The sequence below is a fragment of the Macaca mulatta genome, chromosome 10 (assembly GCF_049350105.2).
Source record: "Macaca mulatta isolate MMU2019108-1 chromosome 10, T2T-MMU8v2.0, whole genome shotgun sequence".
In the NCBI taxonomy this organism is placed as follows: Eukaryota; Metazoa; Chordata; class Mammalia; order Primates; family Cercopithecidae; genus Macaca; species Macaca mulatta.
The window spans coordinates 74,623,850-74,643,015 of NC_133415.1; the positions used below are offsets into that span (position 1 = coordinate 74,623,850).

Sequence of the window (19,166 nt, forward strand, 5' to 3'; positions counted from 1 at the left end):
ACATATAATTCCAAATCTAATTGAGATCAGTTTAATATAAATAATCTAGCTCATTACATATGAGAAGATAAATAAACAAAATGGTTTTAGAAATACATTGTTAAGTTAATGAATACCTTTCCACTGGGAAGACCTAACTCCTTGAGTGCTTGAAAGATCACCTTTTCTGTTTTCCCCGATGCAAAGGTTCTAGTAATACTAGGGCAAAAAAGAAAGAAAGACACATTAGAGTTATTGTTCATTATGTTTTCTCTGATGCAAAGATCCAGGTCCTACTATGGAGAGTGAGACTAGGGTAAAAGGAAAAGGAGAATAAAATTACTTCTCATTTGCTGATGTTTTTCATTTCCCAAACTAGTTCCTCCAGTGTCCCTCTGGTTCCCGGAGCTGGTTATGCTAGTGATGCAACTTGAATCTAAGACCAGGGGTCCCCTGGTGCTTGGGAGAACAAGGGGCAAGGGACACTGGAGGGACACACATTTATTTTTTATTTTTTTATTATACTTTAAGTTCTAGGGTACATGTGCACAAGGTGCAGGTTTGTTACATATGTATACATGTGCCATGTTGGTGTGCTGCACCCATTAACTCATCATTTACATTAGGTATATCTCCTAATGCTATCCCTACCCCTCCTGTCACCCCATGACAGGCTCCGGTGTGTGATGTTCCCCTTCCTGTGTCCAAGTGTTCTCACTGTTCAATTCCCACCTATGAGTGATGGTTTCCAGCTTCATCCATGTCCCTGCAAAGGACATGAACTCATCCTTTTTTACGGCTGCATAGTATTTCATGGTGTATATGTGCCACATTTTCTTAATCCAGTCTATCATTGATGGACATTTGAGTTGATTCCAAGTCTTTGTTATTGTGAATAGTGCCACAATAAACATGCGTGTGCATGTGTCTTTACAGCAGCATGATTTATAATTCTTTAGGTATATACCCAGTAATGGGATGGCTGGGTCAAGTGGTATTTCTAGTTCTAGATCCTTGAGGAATTGCCACACTGTCTTCCACAATGGTTGAACTAGTTTACAGTCCCACCAACAGTGTAAAAGTGTTCCTATTTCTCCATATCCTCTCCAGCATCTGTTGTTTCCTGACTTTTTAATGATTGCCATTCTAACTGGTGTGAGATGGTATCTCATTGTGGTTTTGATTTGCATTTCTCTGATGGCTAGTGATGATGAGCATTTTTTCATGTGTCTATTGGCTGCATAAATGTCTTCCTTTGAGAAGTGTCTATTCATATCCTTTGCCCACTTTTTGATGGGGTTGTTTTCTTCTTGTAAGTTTGTTTGAGTTATTTGTAGATTCTGGATATTAGCCCTTTGTCAGATGAGTAGATTGCAAAAATTTTCTGCCATTCTGTAGGTTGCCTGTTTACTCTGATGGTAGTTTCTTTCACTGTGTAGAAGCTCTTTCGTTTAATTAGATCCCATTTGTTAATTTTGGCTTTTGTTGCCATTGCTTTTGGTGTTTTAGACATGAAGTCCTTGCCCGTGCCTATGTTCTGAATGGTATTGCCTAGGTTTTCTTCTAGGGTTTTTATGGTTTTAGGTCTAACATTTAAGTCTTTAATCCATCTTGAATTAATTTTTGTATAAGGTGTAAGGAAGGGAACCAGTTTCAGCTTTCTACATATGGCTAGCCAGTTTTCCCAGCACCATTTATTAAATGGGGAATCCTTTCACCATTTTTTGTTTTTGTCAGGTTTGTCAAAGATCAGATGGTTGTAGATGTGTGGCATTAATTCTGAAGGCTCTGTTCTGTTCCATTGGTCTATATCTCTGTTTTGGTACCAGTACCATGCTATTTTGGTTACTGTAGCCTTGTAGTATAGTTTGAAGTCAGGTAGCGTGATGTCTCCAGCTTTGTTCTTTTGACTTAGGATTGTCTTGGCAATGAGGACTCTTTTTTGGTTCCATATGAACTTTAAAGTAGTTTTTTTCCTATTCTGTGAAGAAAGTCCTTGGTAGCTTGATGGGGATGGCATTGAATCTATAAATTACCTTGGGCAGTATGGCCGTTTTCACGATATTGATTCTTCCTATCCATGAGCATGGAATGTTCTTCCGTTTGTTTGTGTCCTCTTTTATTTCACTGAGCAGTGGTTTGTAGTTCTCCTTGAAGAGGTCCTTACAATCCCTTGTAAGTTGGATTCCTAGGTATTTTATTCTCTTTGAAGCAATTGTGAAAGGGAGTTCACTCATGATTTGCCTCTCTGTTTGTCTGTTATTGGTGTATAAGAATGCTTATGATTTTTGCACATTGATTTTGTATCCTGAGAGTTTGCTGAAGTTGCTTATCAGCTTAAGGAGATTTTGGGCTGAGATGATGGGGTTTTCTAAATATACAATCATGTCATCTGCAAACAGGGACAATTTGACTTCCTCTTTTCCTAATTGATTATTTTTTGAGACAGAGTCTCAGTCTGTCACCCAGGCTGAAGTGCAGTGGCGCTATCTCAGCTCACTGCAATCTCCGCCTCCCAGGTTTGAGCAATTCTCCTGCCTCCCCCTCCTGAGTAGCCAGGACTACGGGTGCACACCACCGCACCCAGCTAATTTTCATATTTTTAGTAGAGATGGAGTTTCACCATATTGGTCAGGCTGGTCTCAAACTCCTGATCTCAGGTGATCCACCCGCCTCAGCCTCCCAAAGTGCTAGGATTATAGGCGTGAGCCACAGCGCCCGGCTTGGTATACAAATTTTTGGACAAAAACAATGATAAATTCTGATGCTACCAAATTACCTTCTTATGCAAAAGGAATGTGACAGATAAGACAGTAGCTCTAGAACAAACCCTCATGTTGACGATATCTGGGCCTGGGGAAAAGGAGATGGCCCCTTACAACTCAACCCATGCCTTCAGTTTTCCTTATCCTGGTTCCCACACTTAACCACAGTTGACACAGGTGTGAACAGACATATTTTGTTCTTGTTTTCAAGCTAAGCACCCTTGAGCCCCTCTGAAATGTCAGCTGCCTCAAGGATTAAGGACTTTATTATGAAAATGATGGGCTGGGTGAGGGGGAAGGGGAACAATTATCCAACGTTTCAACAAATCTCGGTAATACCCCAAGACATAGTATTTTTGGATAGCCTTTTAACTAGAACAGTGAGCACCAAGACTAGTAGAATAGATAACACCTTGATGAATACACTTTCTGGTAATGATAAAAGTAGGAGAGACTCTCCATTATAAATGTGTTGGTGCCACTCAGAATGAAAGCTATTAAGCAGAGGACTTGATGCCCTGGAACACCAAACTTATCTCTGACCCATACCTTAGCCACCAAGGAGGCTTCACTCGCTCCCTGATTGTGTTACCATGATAATTTAATTTTAACTCGACATTCAGAAGTCCAGCTTGACTTGAGGATGGAATTTTACTTCTATCCACGAAGGCTGGCTTTGGAATGCCTCCCCTGTGAGCACAGAAGGATGTTTAACAGCATCTCATGCCCGGCGTTTTTGTACTTTCCACCATCCATGCTAAGTACAAGGCAAGCTCTAAATGAGAGTGCTGATAGTTCATCTTTGTGAGTGGGAGAAAGCACCACTCCAGTGGCAGAGTAGGACTTCCCAAAATAGACTAAGAAGAAGTAGCTTTAGGTAAATGAATTATGTGTTCATTCACAGCTTTATTGTTTCATGCCAGGTCCAAGAACACTTCAAGAAGTACATTTTTAAGAGTTCTTGAGACAGTTGTATTCAAATATAAGGAGGCCTGTGAATTCTCTTTAACAAATCTACAAATATGGGAGAGAATATGTATGTGACATCAATAAATGGTTAAGATTCCTAGTATAGAGGGTGCTATGTTTATATTTTTCATCTCTAGAGTTCATGTAATTTTTATACATTAAATTGGGATAAGACAAAAATTTTCTCGCCTTTTTAATTTAGGGGAAAGTAGCTGTTCAGGGTGACTTTTATTTCATAAAAAGTTTGTGTTAACCTAGCTAGTAAGACTGGTAGGATCTGGCACCTGCTATCAGGAGAAGAATCTCTGCACAGCAATCGCAGAGGTATCCCAGCTAACTGAAGCCTCTGTTAGATTTGGACATGCCTGGCATAACAAGATGAAAACTGATCAACATGGGCATGAATTCAGCGGGTACGGAGCCTGAGCCTTTCCGGTGAAACAGAACCTGGGTACCAATAGGTTCTATTTCCTACACAGGAATTGAATCTTTGGCTAGGGTTTGGCCAGATGCCGAAAAATAGAAAGTAGAAGAATGTCTCAAGGGGAAGGGAGATGGAGCGGGGAAAGAGGAGAGATAATATCGTGGCTGTGTTTCATGGGAACATAGAGTATTTACAAAGGGAATGTGATTTACTCAAATCTCTAGATAGCCCCATGTCCACATAAGCTTAGTGCCTCATAACTAACTGGTACTCAATGAGTTTTTGTTGAATCAAAATAAACCACCGCCCATTCCCCAAAAGAAATGCTACAAAAGCAAACACCCCTGAGTTGTGTCCAGTCCTATTAGAGTCCTGGTTAAATTCTATTCCAGGGGACTTTGCAAGTGGCTAAAACAGCAGCGATCCTATAAACTAAGGGAGTCCTACTCTTTGCTAGCTGGCACAGGGTCTGCAATCTACATAATGGTTTTAACACCACATTCTGAAATTTACAGAGAACTCTTCAGTGAAGGATGGGGCAACTGCCCCAGCAGAATCATATCTTCTTCATGCGCTGCTGGGCCTTCAGGATATGGATGGGCTGATTATATAGGAGTGCTTCCAAGACTGCACCTGCGGCTCTCAGCCTTCTCTAACACAGCCATCTTGTTTGAGATCTCTTCCAGCCCCTGCCCACAACTAATGTCTGGCAACTCATTTCTCAATTTTCTAGTCATTGGTGTCCACTCCAGGTTACGAGGGAGGAGGGAAGGTGGCAAAAGAGAAGTGTTATTTCCAAAACTTTGGTCTGAGTGGGAGGATAAACTGAGTGTGAATTTGTGAATTGGAGAGAAAGGCAGACTGCATGGGTTATGTACACAGCAAGACAAGAGAAGAGGGAGATTTTCTTCATGTTTTATTCCTGCAACTTCCTGGATATTAAATTTTGGTTTAATGCTAAACAGCAGGAACACTTCCCAAGCTATGTAATCACTCTGAAGCCAGATCTCTTTTAATATTATGGACAGTACACTAATAGTTTCCATTTTAAAACCTTCAGAATGATAGTGAAGAAATAACGTTTTTATAGTATTTACTCTTCATATCCATTAAAACATTCACAACAATTTCCACCTAACTCTTGGCAGCTCATTCACCAATAGAGTTATCTGATTTTTTTTTTTTGGCATGGTATCAATTTTCCATCAACTCTAACAAATTGCCCCCAAATCACAGCTGCCTTGTGTCAAACACCTGTTAATACTGGCAAGTACCACGGAGTCCATGTAAAAGAGAGCTAAAGAAGACACCAAAATATCTAAGCTATTTCTACAAAAACGTGGTAATAATTTTTTATGTGAACATGTTAGATAAAAATCAATGGAATCAGAAACGACTTCAAAGCTTGTATGACAATGACTTGATTCGTAGGATACATACAAATGAAACCAAGACTGCTGGTTAGAAGTGCTTTGATCACAATCTATGTGTCTCTACTTTGCCCATTTCCTGAACCTTATCTTGGAAGAAAAAGCAGGATAGTAAGGCATGTAAAAACACATCCAGCCTACATTTCTATTCTTCACACTGCTTTGTGCTGTCTGATTTTAAATAAAAATGCAATAGCCGTAGGGTACTGGGATACATTAAAATAATTGTTCTGCTATTGCTCTACTGAGCAAAGGATTTTAAATAAGGATAAGCGTAAAGTATCTGCCAATAGCCATCATTCAAGGCTGCTAACAGGGCTTTTTTCAAACTTCTAAAGTAGACAAAAAGTTGACTTGCTAGCAAGTTATGAAATAAAAGCAGAGAATCCTACAGATAGATTTGGAAAGACCACAACAAATGCATGAGGTCTGTGACTCAGTAAGCCCTCAATAAAGGGTTAAATTAAAAAAATATATTGTCCAAGGTCTTCTTCATGACTTCTATGCTTTACATTTTCTCGATATTTAAGTGGTCACATGGATACTTTAGGTCGTGATTGTTTAATACACAAGATTGAGAAAAACGACGACTTCTGGGACAATTCTGTTAAATATGAAAAGAGTAATGTCAAGGGAGTATGGAGATAGTCTCACAGGGATGCAGAACGGAAGCTGCAGAGCAGAATGAAACAGCTGAGAAGGGAAGGTGGGAAAGGAGAGTCAGAAATGGCCAGGAGCCACCAGCACATGCCACTGCTCCGTGCATCTACACAGATGCTGTGCACTCGGTGACCTGGTCATCTCTGAAAGAAAGATCAATTCTAAGACAGGATTCCATCTAGTAGTTCTGGGGTTTGTTTGTTATTATTTGTCGATTTGCTTATTTGTTAAAGTGGTGTCCAGAGAAGTGAACATAAACCTGAGTCTGGAGAATCCTGGAAGACAGAGTTGGTATCTGGAGAACCCATGTTTGATTCTGGTCATGGGCTTAGGTTCATGAATCCAGATACACGCCTGTCTTCATGTGAACAGCAGATGCCCTGGGACCCAGCCCAACTTCTGGAATTTCCATGAATGCTTAAAACAAACACCAACCACAAAGGTACCAGAGAGTGGTAAAGAATTCCCATCACTGCTGCCGAAAGAGTTTCCAACTGCACCAGAGACCATGTGTAAACCCTAACCTCTGGAAGGACGTGAGAAGCAGAAAAGAGGGATGCATGGGGAATTCTCAGAGGGTGAAATCTGTCTACCTAAGTATCAAAGAACACAAGTGGAGCACGTATCCTGTCCATGTTTTCTTTATTCTTGATTCCACCCAAGCCTTTTTATTTATTTATTTATTTATTTATTTATTTGTTTGTTTGTTTTTTGAGATGGAGTCTTGCTCTGTCGCCCAGGCTGGAATGCAGTGGCAGGATCTCGGCTCACTGCAAGCTCTGCCTCCTGGGTCCACGCCCTTCTCCTGCCTCAGCTTCTCAAGTACCTGGGAGTATAGGCGCCCACCACCAACCCCAGCTAATTTTTTTTTTTTTTTTTGTATTTTTAGTAGAGACGGGTTTCACTATGTTAGCTAGGATGGTCTTGATCTCCTGACCTCGTGATCCACCCACCTTGGCCTCCCAAATCCTGCTGGGATTACAGGCGTGAGCCACCGCACCCAGCCCCAAGCCTTTTTATTCTTTGTCACTGTTACCTGCATCAGGGCAAAAGTGGAAAGGACAGCTCCACAGAGTGTGTGGTGTCAGTTACAGTACACGTAGAGTAGGCAGCACGAAGCCAGAGGAGGAGCCCTATCTACCCTGAGCACCAGATGAGCAGCAAAGCCCAGAATGAAAATGCTCTGTTCAGAGGCATCACAATTCTCAAGACACGGTCCACACCCTTCCACAGTAGGTGCACAATATAATCTTTAAGTTTAGCTAACAGTTGCTCAGGGCAAATAAGCAAAAGAAACATAAATCCTAAAAACCCACTTATTTGCAGATTTTAAAAAACAGTGCTGGCCGGGCGCAGTGGCTCACACCTGTAACGAGGCGGGTGGATCATGAAGTCAGGAGATCAAGACCATCCTGGCTAACATGGTGAAACCCTGCCTCTACTAAAAATACAAAAACAATTAGCCAAGCGTGATGGCAGGTGCCTGTAGTCCCAGCTACTCGGGAGGCTGAGGCAGGAGAATGGCGTGAACCCGGAGGCGGAGCGTGCAGTGAGCAGAGATCTCGCCACTGCACTCCAGCCTGGGCAACAGAGCGAGACTCCATCTCAAAAAAACAAAACAAAACAAAACAAAAAAAGTGCTACATTTTCTGATGTATTTTAAGTTGTCAAAGTACCTCTTTTGCCACCTATTTTGACAAAAAAAAAAAAAAATGCAGCTTTACTTCCGTAAATGATTTTTACCAACTGAATATAGCATTTGTCAAAGCAATTGAAACTAAGATTCCAGAAATATCTTTAAAGCATTTAACACATAAATACTTGTGAAGGGTTCTCTCTTTGGTTTGGGATCACAAGGGTTGATCCAGGGCATGGACAGCAGATAGGAATGATTACTTACCTCCTAACTGGAATTTTACCATTTGTGTTGGTCATAAATGCCAATTTCATCCAGCTGCAAAACAATAGCAATAACACTGCCTTAATGTTTCTTAGGGTGAACAGCTTCAATTCTGTTAAGAACTTTAAAACAAAGTTCATTCAAATCAAGAACATTGGTTCTGAAAATCAGACAATTATGTACTATGAGATGAATTCAGGGTTGTCAGATTTAGCACATAAATATACAGAGCTCTCAGTTAAACTTGAATTTCAGAAAAACAGTTTTTTTTTTTTACTGTAAGTATATTCCAAATATTCCATAGGATATACTTATACTAAAATGTAATTTGTTTCTTATCTAAAATTCATATTTAACTAAGTGTCCTCTATTTTATCTGGCAACCCTAGCTAAATGAGATGACTGCATGCTTGCAATGAGCAAAACACATCATTTGTACTTATTTGCGATTGGTCTGCTCGATTATTGCTCTGTAATAATATATTAAAGTGGTGGGAAATGCAACTGCACGGTGACACCAGCCAGCCTTGTCTTGAGGACTCATGAGAACTCATCACTCCCAGCTCCTAGTGCTGCCAAGTACTGATCACATGGGTGCCTCCTTAATTTCCAGTGGTAAGACTAGTTCATCAACTCAAATTGATGGTGAACAATACCTTGCTTTCCCCAGGCTTTCAGGAGACTCAGAACCTTTATCTGTACTTTGGAGCTAGGACTCTTCTTTGCTAATGACTCCCATTCGCACTGTTTCCAATCAAAATGTGCTAACAATCTGCAGAACATGATGATGTGGTAAAGTTTCTGTCTTAAGTTTCATAGACGCACCACTAACTACTTTAATAAGGGGATGTTTTAGGGATGAAGGGAGTAAGCGAAGAAGATTGGGCAGAAAAAAGAGTTAAGCAAAGTTGTGGTCTCAGATGGAGTTTGATTTAGCTTGAACTCACGTGAGATTGTGAGTGAACTCTCATGTGATTTGTGCCAGATTTGGCAGTAAGAGGGATGGCCTACTGTACCCCATTGCAGCTCATCATTGGCTGTGGACTTTCCGCCAGAGGAGGGAAGAGTATAATCTTCCAGGAATGGGAGTTCCCCTTCAGCAGAGGGCAATGTTCTGAAGAAGCGGACAGGTCTGAGCCCTTGGTGAGCCCATCCCCATGGCAGATGATGGCTGGGTGAACACCAGCTTCATAAAGGGATCTGGGCAGGATGTTGCCAGATCTCATGTCAGCTACAGATATTTGTGTCACTCAGGTATAAGTAAGCCTTCTAAAAGTTTTTGACCTTTTAGGACTATCAGTGCCTGAAGTCATAACATCAGAATATCCACTGGGTTTCTCTTTAAAAACACATGCCAGGGCAACTGCAGAGGAAAAGGAGAAGCAGCTGCACAACAAATAGAAATAGATAAGACGAAATAACTTTCCTCCACTAAGAGGATGAAAGAAAATTGGAGGGATACCATAACAATTAAGGTAAGTAGTACTGAATAAAGAATACTTTCCAATTTCATCTGCATGGTAATTTTGATGGGGACAGTGAGGAACAAGTCTAAGAATTTGCCATGGTGAAGCTCGGATTTATAGCCTAGAGACTATACCTGTAAGCACCTGCTACAATGACCAGAAGATAAGACATGATAGTACCTTTAGGACTAACCTCTTGGCCCATTGCCAAGTGAGTATGATGACTCACACTCTTGGTGCTCGGGCATAATTTTGAGAGATGCAGGCTTATCCCTGCAATTTCTCGACATGGTTACTCTTGGCACCTCACAGCTGCCTGCCAACGGCCCTGTGAAGGCAGATGGCCCCCACCTTCATGGATCACTGCTTTTCAAACTGGCTGACATTTGACTTTGGCTAGGATTCCTTTGTGGGTGATTTTCATGTCACCTTGAAAGGTTAACTTGGGTAGGATTTAAATCTACTACTGTAGTACTCCTCTGGATTTCAGATACTGTAAGCTGGAGTAATTCCTTCTTTCATGGAAACAATAAATTCGGAAATCACCATTGGATCCTTTATCAAATCTTTAAATGACTGAATCCTACAGAAAAAAATTCAGAGGTATCTTTGAATTCCTGATTGTGTGCTAAACAGGGAGCACAGCACTTGGGGCTCAGGCTTCTTTTTCACTCTAGCATGGGTGTGTTGGCAAGTGCTTCTCTTGGCCACACTCCTCATTTCTCAGTTTTATGCAGCAGAGGATTGAATTATCCCAGCACTCAGCGATGGCCCCAGACATGGGCAGAGCTGTCTGTCAGAAAACTCAGTCTGGGGACACAAAAGCCAGTACCCACAACTGACAGGATACAGAGTGACTCAGGTTCCAGTGTCCTTTGGCCATCAACTATTCTTTTCATATAGGTTTTGGGCTGTGGGTTTATCATGCGTACCCTTCTAGGTGGTATGAAGAGTACCGATGTGTGTTGGCCAACTCCAAGGTCAGGAGCATGGAGGGAAAGGCAAGTAGGAATTTGCCTGAGGAGGAAGGAACCACCTAAACTTCATCTCTTCATCTGACCATTTGTTTGATAACTGCCAAGAAGAAAGAGTAATGCAAACAACACTCACTGTTTCTTGAGGCACGTCATTGGACTGACATTGTTGGCCCTGAAGTTGTGTATGATTGATCTCAGGCCTTCTACCCATTGCTGAAAGAGAAAAAAAATATTCTTGGTGAGCAAATCTGCTGGAGTTAAATAGAGTGGTTTTTATTGGATAGATTGTATCCATTTTGTGTAATAAAAACACAAACTCTTCTTTTGTCCCTTTCCTGTTGCACAGTCATCTATATTTTGCCTGCTCATATTTTATTCTTTAATAAACAGCTTTCATTCTTTCCATGAAGACAAATGTGCCATCTCTTGTGCCATTAAACTCTGGGCTGCCACAAAGGAATGCTGCCCACTGATTGACTTGTGAAGCTTTCCATTTGCGGCTTGTTTAAATATAAGCCCTTTTTCAGTTGCTGACAATCTTATTTGTCAGTTATTTCCAACCAGCATTATACAATACATAATGACATATTTATTTTTATTTTAGAGGATAAATGCATAGGGTTTCATCAATTTTATTGTGTGATCCTTTCAATCTAAGAGTTTGTTACATATCTTACCTGACTGTGTTTTCCAGCAAAGCCTTAAAAAGTAAAATGTTCTTTGATTGCCAGGGTGATCAGAGCAAACAGCGATGTGTTCACATAATTTCTGTATAAGGCCTTGGACCTCACTTGTAGTTCATACCATCACTCCATGGATTTACAAGGACAAGTGAAGGGAGATTGTGCATGGCAGTAGAGGAATTTGGGTCTCTAAAAGGGCATTTACTAGAAAAGCTTAGCCCATGAATTAAGGCCAAATCTGCCCTTGGGTCCAAAAACTGATGCCAATGAATGCCATAAAAGAATCACACCCTTGGCAAAACACTTCGTAGCAAATTGATATTGTGGGTTAAATAGAACTGTGGCCCACACATAAGCTGATTCCTTACCTTCTTAGGTTTACAGCCTGACTGCTTAGATTTATGGCTTAGTGCTGAGGAAGGGAAAATATCTTGGAATAGACAGTAATATAGATATAAACTCTATCTGCACTGTCTAGTATGGTATCCACTAGTCACATATGGCTATTTAAATTTAATAAAGTTCAGTGTCTCATTTGTACTAATCACATTTTACATGCTTAAACACCAATATGGGGTTGATGGCTCAGACAGTGCAGATAAAGAATATTTCCATCATCACAGATGGGACTGTTGGACAGCACTGCCTAGTAGAACCAGGTTTAAAAAAGTCAAGCAATTTAATCTCTGTAAGGGCAAAGGTGATGACTACATTCCAACAGAGTATGGTTTTGTTTTGCTTTGTTTTTTGCTGTTTAACATTTCTTTTAATTGTGTTAAAAATGGATATAACATAAAATTTATCCCTTCACCGTTTTTAAATGAAAAATTCAGTGGCAGTAAGTACATTCACGTTGTTATGCAACCAACATAAACAGTCATCTCCAGAACTATTTTCCTCTTGCAAAACTGAAACTCCATATCCATTAAATAACTCCCCATCCCCCCTCCTCTCAGCCCTTGATTAATATTAATACCATTCTCCTTTCTGTCTCTATGATTCTGACTATGCTAGGTGCGTCATATAAGTGGAACCATACAGAATTTGTCGTTTCGTGACTGGCTTTCTTCACTTAGCATAATGTCCTCAAGGTTCATCCATGCTCTACCATGTATCGGAATTTCTTGCCTTTTAAAGGCTGAATACGCTCATCTATTCATCTCTGATGGACTCCTTGTCCATTGTGAATCGTATGTCTACTATGAACATTGGTATCCAAATAACTCAAGTTACTGCTTTCCATTCTTATTTATGGATAAATAACCAGATGTGGAACTTCTGGATCATAAAGTAATTCTATTTTTTAATTTTTAAAAGAAACACCATACTCTTTTTCATCGTGGCCATACCATTTTTCCCCCCCACCAACAAAGGACTGCAAATGCAACAAGGGAACCCTTTTGCTCAAGGGTTCTAATTTGTCTACATCCTCAACAACACTTGTTATGTTTCTGGGATTTTTTGTTTGTTTGTTTTCTTAAGTAGTAGGCAAACTAATGGATGTGAATCTAATAGTTTTTACTGATCCTGGTCATACCTAACAGTTTTCTGAGGGAAGGCTCAGGGGTTATAAGAGGTAAATTTTCTTTTGTGACTAGCAAAAGCAGAGCTGTAAATAGCATCGAAAGCCTCAGCATAATGGTGGAGTCAGGATTCTGAAGGAAGAGGAAGAAATGAAATAGTAGAATTAAAGAAATGCCTCAATTATTTTTCATCGGCAGACCTCACTTCCTCTGTCAGGCTAAATATGGACTATAACTCCCTGGAGACTATCAAATATCCTGTTATTGACCTAACAAACCACAGGCCCACACAGAGTTTCCCAAGAATAGACAGAAAAAGCACAAATAATTGGGTTGGCATTAACTAGGATGCATTTTCTCAACCTGCAGGCTTATTATATGTTCCAAAACAAAAAACAAAGTCCATAGTTTGCTAAGACAAAAAAAAAAAAAAAAAAAGTGGACAATTTCTGAGACTGTTCACTGAGATTTTTCTGATCATTCTAATTTAGTTGTTTCTCGAGATAAATTACAGTGGTGGTGCACTTTGAAGAGGCTTAAACAACTTTCATCCATCTTTCGAACAGACAACACTGGCAAGGAATCTTGTTTATTGTGATGGAAAGGTTAGTGAGAGTGACCTTTAAGGCCATCACTCCAGTGACAGGGCCCATGCTTTAGTTAGTAGGAAATGCCACCAGCATCCTCAGAAGCCCTAAAGGGCACTGGGAGGGAAGGTTGCTGCCTCTTTCTTCTTGCAATGATGAAAATGAGGTCAATGGCCTTGCCTAAGGTCACAGAGCAGCTGGTGCAGGGCAGACAGGCAACAAGAGCTCTGTGGTACATTCTTCGTGTTGGAGATTTTTATTTTCACTCAATGGCTTGCCCATACTTCTCTCCTCATGACATGGTAAAGGCCCCTTCTATTACTGTTCAGGTAAAGTACACGTAACATAACAAGGGCAAAGGACTGTAGGAAAAATACTAATGCTTCTTTGTCTTGTTGTTGTTGTTTAACATAAAATAGATGAAATGCCAGCAGGTGTCAGCAGAGCCCTGGAGTTTTGTTGGAAAGTAGTTTACCAGGAGTAAACTAGATGACTATCAACTTGTTTGACCATTTCCAGACAAACAGAAGCAATAAACCATGAATTGGATAATTTTTTGAATTGCTGAAAATAAGCTCCTGTGGTAATCATCTACATAGTGACCAAGAGGTGTATTTTCCAGTTTTTGGAACACAAGTCATTGGCTGGATGGCAACATGACTTGTGCCACAGTCATGAGACTGTGATGACTCCTGAGATGACTCCTGCCACATTGGGCACTTTCCTTCTGGTCTGGCCACCCCAAGCCAAAGCCTGAGTCTGGGTTCTAGGGAACCAGACGAGAGGAGGTCATCTCTGATGTTCAGATCACCATAGTTTCCCTGCTTCCCTAGTAGCCTGTTAATTGTTACTGTTCTCTCATTTTTTTAACCTTTTCTAACCATTCCTAAGTTAACTTAAAGCGTATTTCAGCCCTTCTAAGAAGAAGGGGGTGATGCCTCCAGCTTTGTTCTTTTGACTTAGGATTGTCTTGGAGATGCAGGCTCTTTTTTGGTTCCATATGAACTTTAAAGCAGTTTTTCCAATTCTGTGAAGAAACTCGTTGGTAGCTTGATGGGGATGGCATTGAATCTATAAATAACCTTGGGCAGTATGGCATTTTCACGATATTGATTATTCCTATCCATGAGCATGGTATGTTCTTCCATGTGTTTGTGTCCTCTTTTATTTCACTGAGCAGTGGTTTGTAGTTCTCCTTGAAGAGGTCCTTTACATCCCTTGTAAGTTGGATTCCTAGGTATTTTATTCTCTTTGAAGCAATTGTGAATGGAAGTTCATTTATGATTTGGCTCTCTGTTTGTCTGTTACTGGGAACAAAGCTGGAGGCATCACGCTACCTGACTTCAAACTATACTACAAGGCTACAGTAACCAAAACAGCATGGTACTGGTACCAAAACAGAGATATAGACCAATGGAACAGAACAGAGTCCTCAGAAATAATACCACACATCTACAGCCATCTGATCTTTGACAAACCTGAGAGAAACAAGAAATGGGGAAAGGATTCCCTATTTAATAAATGGTGCTGGGAAAATTGGCTAGCCATAAGTAGAAAGCTGAAACTGGATCCTTTCCTTACTCCTTATACGAAAATTAACTCAAGATGGATTAGAGACTTAAATGTTAGACCTAATACCATAAAAACCCTAGAGGAAAACCTAGGTAGTACCATTCAGGACATAGGCATGGGCAAAGACTTCATGTCTAAAACACCAAAAGCAACGGCAGCAAAAGCCAAAATTGACAAATGGGATCTCATTAAACTAAAGAGCTTCTGCACTGCAAAAGAAACTACCATCAGAGTGAACAGGCAACCTACAGAATGGGAGAAAATTTTTGCAATCTACTCATCTGACAAAGGGCTAATATCCAGAACCTACAAAGAACTCAAACAAATTTACAAGAAAAAAACAAACAACCCCATCAAAAAGTGGGCAAAGGATATGAACAGACATTTCTCAAAAGAAGACATTCATACAGCCAACAGACACATGAAAAAATGCTCATCATCACTGGCCATCAGAGAAATGCAAATCAAAACCACAATGAGATACCATCTCACACCAGTTAGAATGGCAATCATTAAAAAGTCAGGAAACAACAGGTGCTGGAGAGGATGTGGAGAAATAGGAACACTTTTACACTGTTGGTGGGATTGTAAACTAGTTCAACCATTATGGAAAACAGTATGGCGATTCCTCAAGGATCTAGAACTAGATGTACCATATGACCCAGCCATCCCATTACTGGGTATATACCCAAAGGATTATAAATCATGCTGCTATAAAGACACATGCACACGTATGTTTATTGCGGCACTATTCACAATAGCAAAGACTTGGAATCAACCCAAATGTCCATCAGTGACAGACTGGATTAAGAAAATGTGGCACATATACACCATGGAATACTATGCAGCCATCAAAAAGGATGAGTTTGTGTCCTTTGTAGGGACATGGATGCAGCTGGAAACCATCATTCTTAGCAAACTATCACAAGAACAGAAAACCAAACACCGCATGTTCTCACTCATAGGTGGGAACTGAACAATGAGATCACTTAGACTCAGGAAGGGGAACATCATACACCGGGGCCTATCATGGGGAGGGGGGAGGGGGAGGGATTGCAACTGGGAGTTATACCTGATGTAAATGATGAGTTGATGGGTGCTGACGAGTTGATGGGTGCAGCACAGCAACATGGCACAAGTATACATATGTAACAAACCTGCACGTTATCCACATGTACCCTAGAACTTAAAGTATAATAATAAAAAAATTAAAAAAAAAAATAAGAAGGGGGAAAGAAAGACTCTTCAAGGGACTTGAGGGCTTGTGCTGAATTGTTTGGAGGGCAAGGAGAGAAAGAGAAGCTGACTCTAATTCTTTCCTGGAACTTTTGACCTCTCCCCTGGGACTCCTTAAATTTATTTTCACCACCCAGACTCTGTCCAATTTCCAGGCAAATGTTTAGACCTTGCCCTTACCCATCTATCACCTTTACTCCAGGAACATTATGACTGACATAGGCAAAAATAATCTCTTTCCCATGAAAATACAAACGTAGAGAGACACAGATACAACAAACCCAAACAAAAAATACTATGAACTTACACTGAGCATATATTTTACTTTTTTCTTTTAAAAATATTGCTTATGTTATGAAAACAATATTCAAATTGTTTCCCCCATGTTTCCCCCATGTTATGAAAACAATATTAAAATATGCTTCATAGGAAAATGTAAAGCAAAGAAATATACACTAAGAAGCAAACATCGCCCCAAATCTCATGACGTATATTAAGAATTGGCCACCAATAACATTGTGCCATCAGTATTTCCTTTTTTTGTTGTTTTTCTAAGATGGAGTTTTGCTCTATCACCCAGGCTGGAGTGCAGTGGTGCTATCTCGGCTCACTGCAACCTCTGCCTCCCAGGTTCAAGTGATTCTCCTGCCTCGGCCTCCTGAGTAGATGGGATTGCAGGTGCCCGCCACCATGCTCGGCTAATTTTTAGTTTTATTTTTGTACTTTGAGTAGAGACGGGGTTTCACCATGTTGGCCAGGGTGGTCTCGAACTCCTGACCTCAGGTGATCTGTCCACCTCGGCCTCCTAAAGTGCTGGAATTACAGGCGTGAGCAACTGCGCCCCAGTCTGCTATTGGTATTTCTAACCTTTCACTAGGCACAGGCTGGTCTGTCATCCTAAAATAACTAGTCCTGTTATTCATCAGGCAGCACTATTTCCAATCTTAGAGTTCCAATCTTATCTCTAGTTTTTGATCCTGAAGAATTATTTTTAGTCTTTAGTCAAAGAAGCATATTGTCAACGGAAAAATGAACAGAGACCCTGTGGCACTCTCCAAGTTTGTGACATGATTTTCTCCAAAGGGACTCAGTAGCATCCTCTTTCATCTTTTGATGTTTGGCTCTGTTTTCACAGAAGATACTACTGGTGAAGTCATCTTAACTAAGTTGTTCAAAAGTTAACTAGAGGCTTGTTATTAAAATGTAGTCCAGGGACCAGCAGCATCAGGATCACCTGAGAACTTGTTAAAATGCAAATTATCAGGCCCCAGGTTGAATCCATCTTTAGGATGGGAAATAGGAATCTGTGTTTTAATCAGCCTTCCATGTGATTCTTTTGCACACAGACACACACATTTAAGAAGCACTGTTCTAAACCCTTACTACTCAAAAGGCCCCTAGACCAACAGCATCAACATCATCTGGGAGCTTGTTAGGAATACAGAGTCCCAGGTCTCATCCCAGAACCATGGAAGCAGAACCTGCATTTTAGCAGGATGCCCAGGTGACTGGTACGCACACTAGAATTTGAGAAGCATAGGTCTAAAAGAGCAGCCCCCCTCAACTTGGAGTTCTCCTTCCACTGTTCATATAAGATGTGAGTTTGGTTTTTGTCTTTGTTTGACACACAACAAAATACCATATATGGGTAGCTTATAAACAACAGAAATTTATTTCTCACAGTTCTGGGGACTGGGGAATCCAAGATCAAGGTGCCAACACATTCGGTGGCAGCTTTCTAGTTCACAAGTGGTGCCTTCTAGCTGTGTCCTCATGCAGTGGAAAGGGCAAGGGGGCTATCTGGTGCCTTTTTAAAATAAGGACACTAATCCCATTCCTGAGGTCTCCATGCTTATGACCTAATCACCTCCCAAAGGCCCCATCCCCTAATGCCATCACCTTAGAGGGTAGGATTTCAGCTTATGAATTTTGGTAGGACACAAACATTCAGGACACAACAGTTTCCTAAGGGAGCTGCTGTTTCCGAGAGTGACTACACATGGGATATCCTATCTCATAGTGATGGCCCTGGGAAAAGCCCCATGGTTCCAGACTCATTCTTGGTTTTTGTCATGTCCCACCCTACCTGGGCTGAACAAATGTGTTCACTAGAATGGAAACTCTGACCTGCACATTTTTAGGGGATTGAGGTTCACATTTCTTGTATGTGGAAGCAAGAGGATGCAAGATGCTACAGGCAGCAGCTTTCATCTTCTCTATGTCTGAGCTGGAAGAAGAATCAATGACAGGGCCATCTGAAATATTTAAAACATGGGAACTTCTTGGTATTGGCAACTCATAAATCTAGATCGATGAATTTTTTTGTTGTTTTCTTGTTTTACTTTTATTTTTGTTTTGAGACAGGGTTTTGTTCTGTTGCCCAGGCTGGAGTGCAGTGGCCACAATCACAGCTCACTGCTGTCTTGACCTCCCTGGGACCAGATGATCCTCCCACCTCAGCTTCCCAGAAGCTGAGACCACAAGTGTGAGCCACCACACCCAGCCAATTTTTGTATTTTTTGTAGACATGGGGGTCTCGCCATGTTGCCCAGGCTGGTCTCAAACTCCTGGGCTCAAGTTATGTACCTGCTTGGGCCTCCTAAAGTGCTGGGATTACAGGCATGAGCCACTTCACCCAGCCTATTTTTTGTTTAAGTGAATGGAGATAAGAAAAAGTCGGCATTTTTCAAGTAGCTACTTTCAAGGTGCTTAATTGCTCTATTAATTAGTTTTAATCTGCTCAAATAATATGTCAGGAATGTATATGATTTGAAATATAGATTTTGACTCCTTGGCACTGTGAGTTCTGTTAAGACCTAAAGGGCATTCAAGAGAAATAAGACCCATTTCCATGCACTTGGAGCAACTATGAAGCTTTTCAAGTACAGATTTCCACAGGATCTAATCTTGTCTAAGATAGAATTCCTTATAAGGTGCTTAGATGTAAAACTGCAACATTTCACAAATCTCCAGATGAATGCTATTCAGTGCAGGA

At 40.7% G+C, this 19,166-nt stretch overlaps 1 protein-coding gene across 42 annotated transcripts in view; it reads right to left on the reverse strand.

Annotated features, from left to right (window-relative positions):
* The window catches only part of PLCB4 (phospholipase C beta 4), a 437,093-nt gene that overhangs the window by 134,412 nt on the left and 283,515 nt on the right, over positions 1–19,166 (reverse strand). For 40 of the 42 annotated variants that reach the window (XM_077951242.1, XM_077951243.1, XM_077951241.1 and 37 more), the window contains 3 exons: positions 10,704–10,783; positions 8,128–8,181; positions 117–198 (listed from right to left, as the gene is read on the reverse strand). In XM_077951242.1, the coding sequence (XP_077807368.1) occupies positions 117–198; positions 8,128–8,181; positions 10,704–10,783 (216 nt within the window). Of the gene's footprint in view, positions 1–116; positions 199–8,127; positions 8,182–10,703; positions 10,784–16,007; positions 16,121–19,166 lie in introns of all 42 variants that reach the window. The other 2 variants (XM_077951244.1, XM_077951245.1) reach the window with 1 other exon arrangement.